The sequence below is a fragment of the Callospermophilus lateralis genome, chromosome 14 (assembly GCF_048772815.1).
Source record: "Callospermophilus lateralis isolate mCalLat2 chromosome 14, mCalLat2.hap1, whole genome shotgun sequence".
Classification (NCBI taxonomy): domain Eukaryota; kingdom Metazoa; phylum Chordata; class Mammalia; order Rodentia; family Sciuridae; genus Callospermophilus; species Callospermophilus lateralis.
Window position 1 is genome coordinate 89,901,364 of NC_135318.1, and position 12,635 is coordinate 89,913,998.

Genomic DNA, 12,635 nt, shown 5'->3' on the forward strand with positions numbered 1-12,635 from the left:
CTCCCTCCTGTTGGGACACTAAGAAGCGGGGTGGTGAGCTGAGGTGCAGTTCAGCCCCAAGGTCCTGGAATCCATCTCCAGCACCAAAAAAGAAGAGGGCAGGCATCACTCAATGGATTGACACCTTGGAAAAGGGTTGGAGGGAACAGACGAGGCCCCTCTAGCTGTTCTGCCCCCTCCAGGAGAGGAGGAGGCATTCGCTCCCTCCTGCCAGATGAGGGCAGAGCAAGATGCCACCCTACACGCAGATGTAGACCCTCACCAGGCACCAAACCTGCTACGGCCTTGATCTGCGACTTCCCAGCCTCTGAGACTATGAGGAAAGGAACCACTATTACTTTTTGTGAATCATCCAACGTTGGGTATTCTATTGTAGCTGGGGGGCAGGGCAGGGTCAAGGTCCCTGCTCCTTCTGTCTGGACTATCTGCCCAGGATGCGGTCCCCATCAGGAAGCCACTGCTCCAGCCTCTGGGTGAGTGCCTCCTCAGTGCTGGTGGACACTTTGCTTCACTGACTTCACCTGCTCCTCTCTCCCCACCGGAATAAGCCCTTCCAGGTCCCCAGTGGCAGAATCAGAGTAATGTGCCCAGGGCTGCCACAGGCTATTAGCTACCATTGTGATCCAGCAGACACCCACTCTGGAGAACATTAGCCAAGGTCATTCTGGCCAGTGTCCACTCCCTAGAAAACAGTTTATTGTGAGCCTGCTCTCATGGGGCACCAGGGAACTAGAGCTTTAAGAGGCACTCAGGGTCGGGGCAAAGGCGGGTGTCACAGATTGTAGAAGCCACAGCTGACACGCTACTTCCACTCTTAGGCTGCAGACAGAGCCTCTCTTGAGATACATTTATTTTTGGGCAGTACTGGGGATCAAACCCAGGGCCTCATGCACTCTAGGAAATGCTCCACCACTGAGCTACATCCCCAGCCCTTGTTATTTTTTGACACAGGTCTCACTAAGTTACCCAGGCTGTGTTTGAACCCACAATCCTCCTGCCTTGGCCTCCCATGTTAGTGGGATTAGAGGTGTGTGCCACCACCCCCAGAAAACGGATCCTTTAAAATACATTTTTCAAATAACAATCATTTAAAACCCCTGATGACAACTGTTAGAAGTTGCATACCCATTTCCATGTGTTAAGATATTTTTGATCTGACAGGATGGAAAAATTTATATTGCTCTTTGAAGTTTGAAATTTCTTAAGTTTATCTGAAATAGCTGGATGTAGTGGTGCATGCCTGTAATTCCAGTGGCTTGGGAGGGATCCCAGGGGGATCGTGAGTTCAAAGCCAGCCTCAGCAACCTAACAAGGTCCTAAGCAACTCAGCAAGACCCTGTCTCTAAGTAAAACATAAAAAAAGGATATGGGGATGTGGCTCAGTGGTGGAGCATACCTGAGTTCAACCCTAGCACCAAAAAACAAAAAAAACAAAAAAAAAAACCCCCCAAAAACAAAAACAAAACCCTGAAATATATACAATCATTTGTCAATTAAAGAAAAATTCATTTTATAAAAAGTTATTTCCTGGGCTGGGGTTATGGCTCAATTGTAAGGTGCTTGCCTCACATGCGTGGAGCACTGGGTTCAATCCTAAGCACCACATAAATAAATAAAATAAAGGTATTATATCCATCTACAACTAAATGTTTTTTTTTTTAAAGTATCTTTTGTTAACAATAAAATTTTCAATCTATTAAAAAAAGTACATTAAGTATGAAATTTTAAATCCTCAAAATTCATGCCTAACAGATCCAATTCTGAAAGAGAGATTTTTAACAGAGAATGTAGATTTAGATTAGTGATGATGAAGAATACAGACAACGCAGATAGTAAAGAAACGTGCATGCAGTGTAATTTACCATTCAAATTCCAGCTGGCGTCTGTTTTTTCCGTTTTAATAGAAACAATAAAGATGTGAAACCCATCTCTCTGTGTTCTGGCTACAATATCCTGAAATGGGGGGAAAAATCCTTGAGGTTATTCTTAACAAGCTACTGTGTAAGACAGAGTTGAACAGTTGTTCACCATACGTTAAAACAGTTCCTAGTAACTAATGGTTCACTTTTTAAAAACACAAACAGATAAAACAGCAAAAAGGAGGGGTAGGCAGCAAAGGACAAATATTGCTCCTTTTTTTTTTTAAAAAAAACCACGATCTTCCCAGACTCAAAAGGGACAGAGGAAAAAAAAAAGGCTTTTCTCACTCTTCAACCTACTCTACCTCTTATTTCTATAGGCTCCCCTTAAATTATGATCTGTTGCCAGGTGTGGTGGTGCACACCTGTCATCCCGGCTGTTTGGGAGGCTGAGATAGGATTCAAAGCCAGCCTCAGCAAAAGTGAGGCACTAAGCAACTCAGTGAGACCCTGTCTCTAAATAAAATAGGGCTGGGGATGTGGCTCAGCAGTGGAGGGCCCCCGAGTTCAATTCCCAGTACCAAAAAAATAAAATAAAATAAAAAAATTTGATCTGTTTATTTAATATTATCATGAATATTTTTTCCTAATATAACTTCTCATATTTTACTCTAATATCATCAAGCATTGTTTGAATTACATGTGTTCTTTAAACACTGAATTGAGGAAGAAAGGAAGTCAGATAACATTGAAAGGAGTCAGACTGAGTATTGTGGCCCCTTAAGGGGGACCTCACAACCAAGGGACACAAAAATCCATGGGTCCATATAGTCCTTATATAAAATGGCATGGTGTTTGCATATAACCTACACAAATCTTCCTGCATGCTTAAAAATCATCTCTATATGATTTATAATGCCTAATGAAATGTAAATGCTATGCAAATAGTTGTTCTAATGTATTGTTTAGGGGAAAATGACAAAAAAAACTCTGTATATATTCAGTACAAAATTCATTTTTACAAATATTTTTGATCTGCAGTTGACGTGAGGACCAACCACATGCAGGCTAAAGTATTCGGAGGTCAGAAGCCTGCTAAGGAACAACACTGCCCACTGTACTCACTAGGAACCTCCCGATGGCTGCACACAACTGCACACATGCCACTCCTGAGCAGGTCCTATTCCTTCTCTTCTCCACGCAAGGCGGTTTGTGTAATATCCTGGCCACCACAAAATACTCACACTGCCTAACTCCCTCCACAGTCTCTCCTCCTCTCCCTCCCTCCTGGGATCAACAGGTGAGCTCTCCACCACTGAGCCACGTGCCCAGCCCTCATGTCCGTCCGTGGTTCCTGTCTGTGTGTCCTTAATGAGGACAGCAGTCCCCTGCTATGCTGTCTTACACATTGACAAGGGGGATTCTACTCTTCAAGAAAAGAAAGGCTGCAGAGAAGTTAATCTTAAATCACAACTGTAAAGAGATCTTTAAACAAAGACAGAAACAGCATATGCCAATTTATATAGATGCTTTTCTTTCTGATTTTAATAACACCGATCTCCAACTATCTGTTTACCGTCTTTTTTTTCTCAATCTTACTATAAGTTTTGCACATTTGACTTAAAGACAAATAAAATGGTTTACCATCAATCCTTCCTCATTTGAAGCATTTCTGATACCTGTTAGTTCTTTATTCTGGAAAAAAAGGGGAAAAAAGTAAAATAACCCCATTATATATTGTTGCACGTCTATGGGTAAAAGTAATTTTAGGAAGTAAGAAAAATATGTTAGAATAAAGATTTGAAAAACCGAACATCAGAGAACATCCTCTGAAAATAAGTAACAAAATTCTGCTTTTTACACTTTCTTCACAGTGTGGTTACTGCTGGATAGTGGTTATCATGGAGGGTACTGGTTCAGGACCTCACCACCCACCCAGTGGATACCAAATCCACAGTTCTGTATATCCCTCATATAAAATAGCATGGTGTTTACATATAACCTACACAAAATAAAAGTGGGTTCTGGGTACTAAAATATTCTGTTCTTGATCTGGGAGTATAAAGGTGTATTCAGTTTTGAAAATTTATCCACGTGTCCTTATGTGAACTTTTCTCTGTTTATACTCTTGCACACATTTTAAAAAGAACTCTTCTTCAAAGATTTACTAAAGACATATCTTCATTTTAGGATTTTCAGAACAAAATTGCCCCATAACCTCCTAATCCATGAAGACTACTATTAACATTTGCCCTCTAATGCCCCACAGGAGAGGGGATGTGAAGAGGAGGGCGCCTGTGTGTGAAGTGCTGCTGACAGGCCATGACGGATCACTGATTTAACAGCACAGAGGTCACTGGTGACCTTGACGAGGGCTCACGTAACACTACTACACACAGAACATCTAAAACTAGAATCAAGTTCCTCCATCAAGATACTGACAGAACTTTACTACTGACAAAACTGTTTACTACAAATACAACAGACTCTGCTTTAACACAGCTGATATTCAAGTTCAATGAAGGAAACACCTGTAAATCATTGTTGCAATATAAGTCTGTTTAACACAGCTGTTACTCACGTTCAATGAGGGAAACACCTGTAAATCACTGTTGCAATCTAAGTTTTCATTTTTTGTTGTCCAGCAGTTGATGTTCTTCAAATAAGCACAAAAGTCTTCTTCAAGTTCGTGTTTCTGGGACATCTCCTACCCAAGGTAAAATTCTATGTTATAATTTATTTCAATGCTTCTTTTCCTAGAAGATAATTAACACTTAATATATAAATAATACCAAGAGTTTATTCAGTTTGGAAGACTTGGAAATATGCAGCAAAAAAAAAAAAATCCAAAGAGATAAAGTTTTGAACATAATTCTAAGTACAACTGAGGTTACACACAACATTTTAGCCATCCCAATGTATTCAGATACAATAATATGTAACCTATTTATTTATGTATGTGATGGGTATTCCATTACATACCTACATAAATAGATTACATATGGCCTTGAAAATGAGTGCTCTACTATTGAGCTCCAGCCTTTTTATTTTATTTTCAGATAGAGTCTTGCAATATTGTCCAAGCTGGTCTTGAACCTTTAATCCCCCTGCGTTCACCTCCTAAATAGCTGGGATTACAGGTGCATGCCACTGCACAGAACTACAATCAATTTTTTCCCATTTTTATTGGCACATTGTAGTTGTACATACTGATGGAATTCATTGCATAATCATAATCTTGCTGTAAGAAAATGATGAGGATGCCACCACAAAGAAATCGTTCATAGGAAACTAGAGCATAATTTGTCCTGGGCCAACTTCTACCTTATCCTATGTATAAGAGATTTTACAAAGAAAATAGCACTAAATTACAAAGAAAGGTAAAACAAACAGCCACCCAAAGCAAAGGCATAACCCAACTGAAGTTCCCTGCATCCTGAACAAAGGCATAAGCCAAGCTCCTGATGGCAATGCTCAGCCACTGAGAATGCTGGTTCTCATCTGGCACATGGTGCACGCCTAAAATCACAGAGCTTAAGGCAGATGCATCCAGAGTTGAGGCCAGCCTCACCAATTCAGTGAGCCCCTTAGCAACTTATCAAGAACCTGTCTCAAACTAAAAAAATACAAAAGGGCTGGGGATATAGCTCTGTGGTAAAGTGCCCCAGGGTTCAAACACCAGTACAAAAAAAAAAGGTTCTCACAGACCAAATATAGGCCAATTTGAGAAAATAAATTTTTAAAAAGTAGTAATAGATTATAACCTATATAACAAAAGAAAATTATTATGTACATTCTGATGACTGGGTTATTGACAGGCAAGTAAAAAGAATGCTAAAGTAAATGACGAATGTTTGATAAAAAGATAGGGTATTTACAGTGTCAAAATCACTTTCCCAATCAGGCATACTGGTACATGCCTGTAATTCCAGCAACTCATGAGGCTAAGACCAGAGGACTGCAAAGTTTGAAGACAGCCTGAGCAACTTAGAGAGACCCTGTGTCAAAATCAAATTTAAAAAGTGCTGGGAATGTAGCTCAGTGGTAAAGCACCCCAATACCAAAGGAAAAAAGTGTCCCTACAAATTATTGCTAATAACAAAGAGAAAAGTAGTAACTTTATACTGAAGAAGGCTGGCAGATGCCTCCTTAATCAACTGACCAAATAACATCACCAAAAATGGACAAAGCAGGATTCTGTGGCATTCTGGCCACAAGTAAATAATCTGAATCTGATAAGGTAGTATCAGAAATACACAAACTAAGGGGTATTTTGTAAAAATAAATGTGTTCACACGCTTCAAAAATAAAATGTCATTCTAGATTATTAGCAACCGAAAAACAAAAACAAGGAAGGGTGATGCGCTGTGATGCTGGACATGGCCCTTTCCTGCTTCTCCCCAAACCACAAAGACACGACTGGGACACAGGGGAAGTGCAAGCAAGGTCTAATAATACATCAGGTGGCACCCAATTTAAATAATTATACTGTGTAATCTACGTGAATACCTGTTCCTAAGAAATACATTGAAGAGTTTAGTGTGAAGGGATAAAAAACTGGGGGATAAAGTAAAAAAGGCAGTATTCAAGGAAAGGGACATTTATTCTGAATGAAAAGAGAATACAAATAAAATATGGGAACACAAGCATTGTTCATGATACAAGCCAAACGGATATTGGAGAAGGTGAAAATGAAAATGAAGCTAAAATGAAATGAATCCAGGTGACCATCAAGAGAGCCACCTAGGACCCATCCGTCAGGGAGACACCAGGGTCCTGGGCCCTCAGGCGGGAAGAACCAGGCACGGAGGCCTTCCTTCTCCTCCTCGCCCTTCTCTGAGATAGACTTGAACTCACTGAACCTACTTGTTCTCGCAAAGTTCTAGGTTCCCTAAAGCTAGTATTTTAAAAGAAGTAAAACTTAAAATTTCTTTCTCAAGTGTCAGTTGATTTTCACTTGTGTATAACCCACAGTCCCTCTATCCATGGCCCCTACAAGCCTACCTTCAACATTTACTGACATTTTTGGTAAGAGACAAGGCAACCATAAGGCATATAGTCCTCTCAGAATGCATACACCTCCGACTTGTTGCTTAAGTCCCAACATTAACCTGGGGCACTTCTAAAATTACAATCTCCTTTTGTAGCCTCCTCCTGATAAGCTAATAAATTTTTATACTTAAAATTTTTCTTTTGTAGCTTTTTTTCAGAGATGCAAGGCTTACTTAGGAAAGTAGAGACACATTCCAGGGAGTATGTGGGCCACCTGCAGAGGGAGAGGCGGCCCCTCACAGCTTTGCTCACACCGAGACTGCGCTTTACTTACTTCCAGCTCAGGGTACTCATTGTGACAGGTATGATACTTCAAGGTCCACTCTATGGTAAACTTCACAGGCCTCAGACAATTGAATGACTTAACTGTTTAGAAAAAGAAAGTTTCATATTATATTAATAATGTATAGTCTAGCATAAACTTAAGGCTTTGAGAATTCGATTTTAAATAGGAGACTTTAATGTAACAATGAGTAAAACATTAACTTCCCCAGAAAGTCATTGTGAAATCACAGATACATTCATTGAATTATTACAGCTAACCAAAAGTTACTATACCACTGTCACTGTAACTCCAACGTCAGAATCAACCCACTAGCCTGCTATGTGAAGGCAGAACCTACATCAGTCTAAAATGTTATTACTCAATCATTCAAAATATACTTAAGTGCCTTGTTGTACAGGGCACTTGTACATTAGGGTGGTAATGGTAAAAATAATAATAATAATAATAATTCCTATCCATGACCTAGGAGGTGCTGGGGAGGGAAGGATCAACAAGCAGGTACTTGGGACAGTCTCAGAGGCTGACAAAGGGGTGTGGAGGAGCACTGGGCAGGGTACCTGATGCCATTCAACAAAGCTTGAAGTATAGTTATGTGGAGGTGAGCTGGAGGGGGAGGAGAACTGGAGCAGACCCAGAGAGGAGGGAAGGTGGTACATGCAAATGCCCAGGGTGAGAGTGAGCATGACCTGACCACCTCAAGAAGGGTTGCTAGGATCAGAACACAGATGGAGAAAGGGAAGAGTAGGGGCTGGGGAAGCTCAGGAGAGCTCTTACACCCTGCCACAACCTCATGCAGCACTCCAAATGTACAATTCACAACACCCATCATCGAAACAAAGACTCTAGACACACAATACAGGAAGAGCTGTCCTGTAGCCTTCATGGATAAATCAGTCCAAATGACAAAGATGAGGGACCAGCAAACAAGCATGTGACAGAGTGTTTCACTAGCTCGAAGATATCAAGGAAAAGCATGGACTGCTGAGAAGGAACGGGATGCAGAAAGGAATCCAGGAGGAAAGCAGAAGAATAGTCAAAATGAAGCACTGAATGAAGAGTGATCTAGTGTGCGATGGAAGCTCTGGAGAGAGATGGGCGCCGTGTCTGAAGAGTGGAGAGGCCTTTTCCCATGTGGATGTCCACTCGTTGCAGCAGCCACTGTTAACCAGATGCTCCCTTCTCCTAGAACAACCCTGCACCTTAGAAGAAAATCAAACCCTTGTGCTCAGGTTTGTCTCTGGGCTCTCTGGTCTGTTTCACAGTCTACACACCCATTCCTACTCCAGAACTACACCATGAATCTACAGTTTTGAAATCAGACAACAAAAGCCTTTCAACCTGGTTCATTTTCAAAACTGTATTGGCCATTCCAGGTCTTCCGTATTTTAATATAAATTTTAGAAACAGGTAGTTAATTCTGTAAAAGAGTCTTCTTAGCTTTGATTGGGATTAAACTGACTTGACTGATCAATCTGGAGAGAACTGACAGTGCTATGCTAGCTACAGGCTTCTCATAGATGCCCTTTATCAGGCTGAAGAAGTTTCCTTCTATCTCTAGTTTTCTGAGTTTTTATCATGAATGGGTGTTGAATTTTTTCAAATGCTTTTTCTAGATATAATGAGGTCAACAGCTGGTGAATTGCACTGAGATATTTTCCAACACATGCTCCACATGACTGCATCCTGAACTGGGTAGCAGAAGAGGAGTCACCTAACAGAAAGCCAGACGTCTGATGTCCTCTAACAGCAAGAACACATCTAAGAGCTGAGACCACACTTAACTCTGCAGGCACTAAAACTTGTTCTGTGAGAACACCGACACTGGATCCCATCCTGTCAACGGATAAACTAGACTGCCCGTTTACTCACTCTCAACAACCAGGAACTGCAGAGGGGACATGCATTGATGGCCAATTCCTTCCCTGGAAGCACCCTGGTGACAGGGAGGCTGCCTGGTGAGCGTGGCACCAGGACAAAGGTTCAGGTGGGTGCTTCCCCCACACGAGCCAGCCATATTATAGCTCTAGCAGTGGCCCAGCATTCTCTCTCCCTACAGCACTGCTGGACAGAGTCACTCAGAGTCTGACTAAATCCCAGCGGGGTTACACTCTGCTCTTGCATCCTGGTCCTGCCCTATTCCTTCTTCAGATATGCTAAAATCACTTTTTGACTACAGTCTATTCTTAAACTGTCTTAGGCATTATGCAGAGAAGTTTTAAGACACCTGCAGTGGACCACATTATTTCCTTCCCCATATAGTCTCTGTCAGCCCCAGTCAGAGGTTGAAAGCCTGTTTGCCTAGTCGGAGACATAAATTCACTGAAGCAAACAGAGGGCAGAACTTTTTCTCACCCACCCAAGACTTCAACTTCCTCCTCACATGCTGGTCACCTGGATGACTATGAAACCAGAACTTCTCTAAACCACCTCTGCTCCCTGTCTGCTAGCTGGCCTAGCTTCCAGGGGAGAGACCCACGAGTTGCAGACTCACCCCTAACACATGATAGAGGAAAGGGGCTTAGTTTTGGATCTCGGGGAAGCCAGTTTGCTTTAACCTAAGAATATGCTTTATCCTGACTCTTTAACTCTGGTAACGAACTTTCCTAGAATTCGACCACAGTAAATAGGATCCATTAAAAGTATATAAAAAACGTGGGTACAACAGCAATTACACAGAGAAAACAGCACTTAACAAATATTTCCATTTTCATAAGTCCTAGAACTCATAGTTAAAATGGTAGTGTCCAGCTATTTTTTTTTTTTGTACCGAACCATGCATACTTAAGAAAATTTCAGGACTATTAAGGGTTTATCACAATCACATTTCACGTATTCAAAGGATTTTTACCTTTTTTTTTTTTTTTTTGTGGTGGTGCTGGAACCCAGGCAAACACTCTACCAACTGAGCAAAACCCTAGCCTGGATTTTTATCTTTTGAAATCTGGGACTCAGTCAAATATCACATAAAACAAATATTTTTTTGCTGAAGGCTACTTTATTAGACCTTAATTATAATTTTTAAAGAATGATTCCTATTCCATTTTCTGAAGGATGAGAAAAAAAACATTCAGTAATAACCAAAGTCTGACTGAAACCAAACTCTAAAATGTCAGGATCACTTAAAAACAAAATATTTGCTTAGTTTTCTATATATGCTGTTACATTAGTTTACATTAAATTAATGGATTAACTTATAATATAGATGTTTATATTAGTATATTATTTATTTATGCTTACCAGAAAACCTGATCTCAGTAGAGTTAAACATAGTTTTCCTAAATATCAAGGGTCCTGATTTCTAAAATGAAAAACAAAAATAAAAAGATCTGGTTAAATTTTTTTCTCTACCGTTTGAATAGTTTTACCCTACAAAGTAGAGATCTCTGAACCTTGAACTCCTTTGTCTGACCAGAGAGAATCTTTTAAAATTTAAGTCTGATCACATCACTCACTTGCTTAAAATCCTGTCCAGCAGGCCTATTCTGAACTTGCCCTCAGTGAGAATCAGAAGTGCCCCAGCTGGGGTGGGGGCAGAGCTGGGGCACTGCGCAATCAGTACGACTGGGATGTGACATGCAGGGTCTATGCAACTGCATGCTGCTGGCTTGGTTTCAAAGTGAAAGTTGCTGATGGGCCTTTATTTTAATCATGTATTTATATGCGGTACTGAGAATTAAACCCAGTACCTCACATATGCGAGGCAAGCACTCTATCACTGAGCCACAACCCCAGCCTGCATCAAAGTGAATGTACTTTTGATAAACTATCTCCTTCCCCAACTGTTATGGCTTCCTGTTGTAATTTCAACATACCCAAACTCGAGGCTCCTATCCTGGGCATGCTGCCACATACATAATTATCCACTCATGAATCAGTTGTCCCTAATATTGCATGAGCTTCTTAAGATATGGGGCAGTATGTAAAATTCATCTTTATAACAACAATAACCAGTCTAGTGCAAGGCACACTAGCTGTTTGCTAAACTTAATCAAAAGAACATTTCTTGATGGATTTGCATCAAGAAATCAAAGAAAACCCCACTCCTTTTTCCTTTTCTGAGGGGAGAATTTTGACCACCTAAAATGGGGAAAAAAATCAGCCCACTTTTTGCAAAGATGGCCCTATGGACCCACCACTACTTGCCAGTTACATAAGAATAATGTTAGCCTAATTGAATTATGGGCATCCAAGAAACAAAACTTCTCTTCATGGATCAAAGTCACTCTTCCCCTGTGGCCTTTGGATTGTCACCATCCAACACACAGGCAAATAGCTTTGGAGATATGCTCAGGTAGATTAACAGTGTGCACAGTAAATTTGCTTCAGTTTATGATGACTTTCTTAATCGCTCCCACTATAGGAACAGCAGGAAATCGTAAGTGTGGTCTACTAAATTTTGTTTCTTACTGTCCAGAAAAATTCAAAAAAGCAGATACATACAGGTGCACAACACAGAGCACAAACTTAGAAAAACTCTGGAAGAAATAGTTGCATTGGGTCTGACACAGAAAAATGCCCACATTTGTTCCTCTGTGTAGCTTTTGTTCATGGCGGGGATGGGGGCGGTTTGAGGAAATTAAAATGTAAATTTCATCTTTAGTTGGACATCATTTCGATGCATGTGGAAAATACTCATCACAAACAGAGCTGGATGAGTCATCTGATCCCAGAAAAGGAAATAATGCTTCTTCCCGACTTTCTGTCTCTCTTTTGCAAGATTTTCCATAATTCTACCCCTGCTTTCCTCCCACAGCATCTCCCCTAACCACAGGACGCCAGTTCTGCAACAGGGACGTGTCCACCCACCCATTCCTGCAGCCGGTCCCTCCAAGGCTCCAGAACCACGGCCCCGCCCCGCGCCACACGGTCCCGGAACTGACCTGACGGTCAGGGAAAGGCCGGGGAGGAGGGGTGACCTGCGCGACCCCTCTCTGATCTGAGAAGGAAAGACGGGGGCCAGCGCGCTCGGCTCAGTCTGAACAGCAGGCCGCGGACGCTGCGCCCGGCCGGCGGGTCCGTGGCCCAGGTGCGCCGGGTCGCCGAGACTCGGGCTCCGATTCGAGTAACCAGTACATGGCCCCAGGCCTGGGGGCGCTGGGCAGGGACAACCGCCCGGCAGGGCCAGCCTGCTCTTCCTGGGCGCGGGTCGGGGGCCCCTGGCCGTCGCTCCCGCGGACAGAGGCCCCGGGCGCCTGGGGCCCGGCGGGGCCAGGGGAGCAGCCCCGGCCCGTGGCGAGCGCGCCCCGCGAGGGCCGGGACCCGGACGCGGCCCCCACCGCCCACTTACGTGGTCGACCGCCTGGGTCCAGAGCCCGAGCTCCGGGACGGCGCGTACGGCCGCCGGGGCGCAGCACAGCAGGCAGAGGGCGGCGCGCAGCAGCGGGGCCGCAGCGGGCGGGCGGCGGACGGCCATCTTTGCGCGGGGGCGCACCTGGCGC

General features: G+C 42.7%; 1 protein-coding gene across 2 annotated transcripts in view; it reads right to left on the reverse strand.

Annotated features, from left to right (window-relative positions):
* The window catches only part of Tmem87b (transmembrane protein 87B), a 49,493-nt gene extending 36,858 nt beyond the window's left edge, over positions 1-12,635 (reverse strand). For both annotated transcript variants that reach the window (XM_076832876.2, XM_076832875.2), the window contains exons 1-6: positions 12,485-12,635; positions 10,435-10,495; positions 7,186-7,277; positions 4,441-4,566; positions 3,504-3,554; positions 1,863-1,953 (exon numbers count right to left, since the gene is read on the reverse strand). In XM_076832876.2, the coding sequence (XP_076688991.1) occupies positions 1,863-1,953; positions 3,504-3,554; positions 4,441-4,566; positions 7,186-7,277; positions 10,435-10,495; positions 12,485-12,610 (547 nt within the window). In that variant the 5' untranslated portion in view covers positions 12,611-12,635. The remainder of the gene's footprint in view (positions 1-1,862; positions 1,954-3,503; positions 3,555-4,440; positions 4,567-7,185; positions 7,278-10,434; positions 10,496-12,484) is intronic.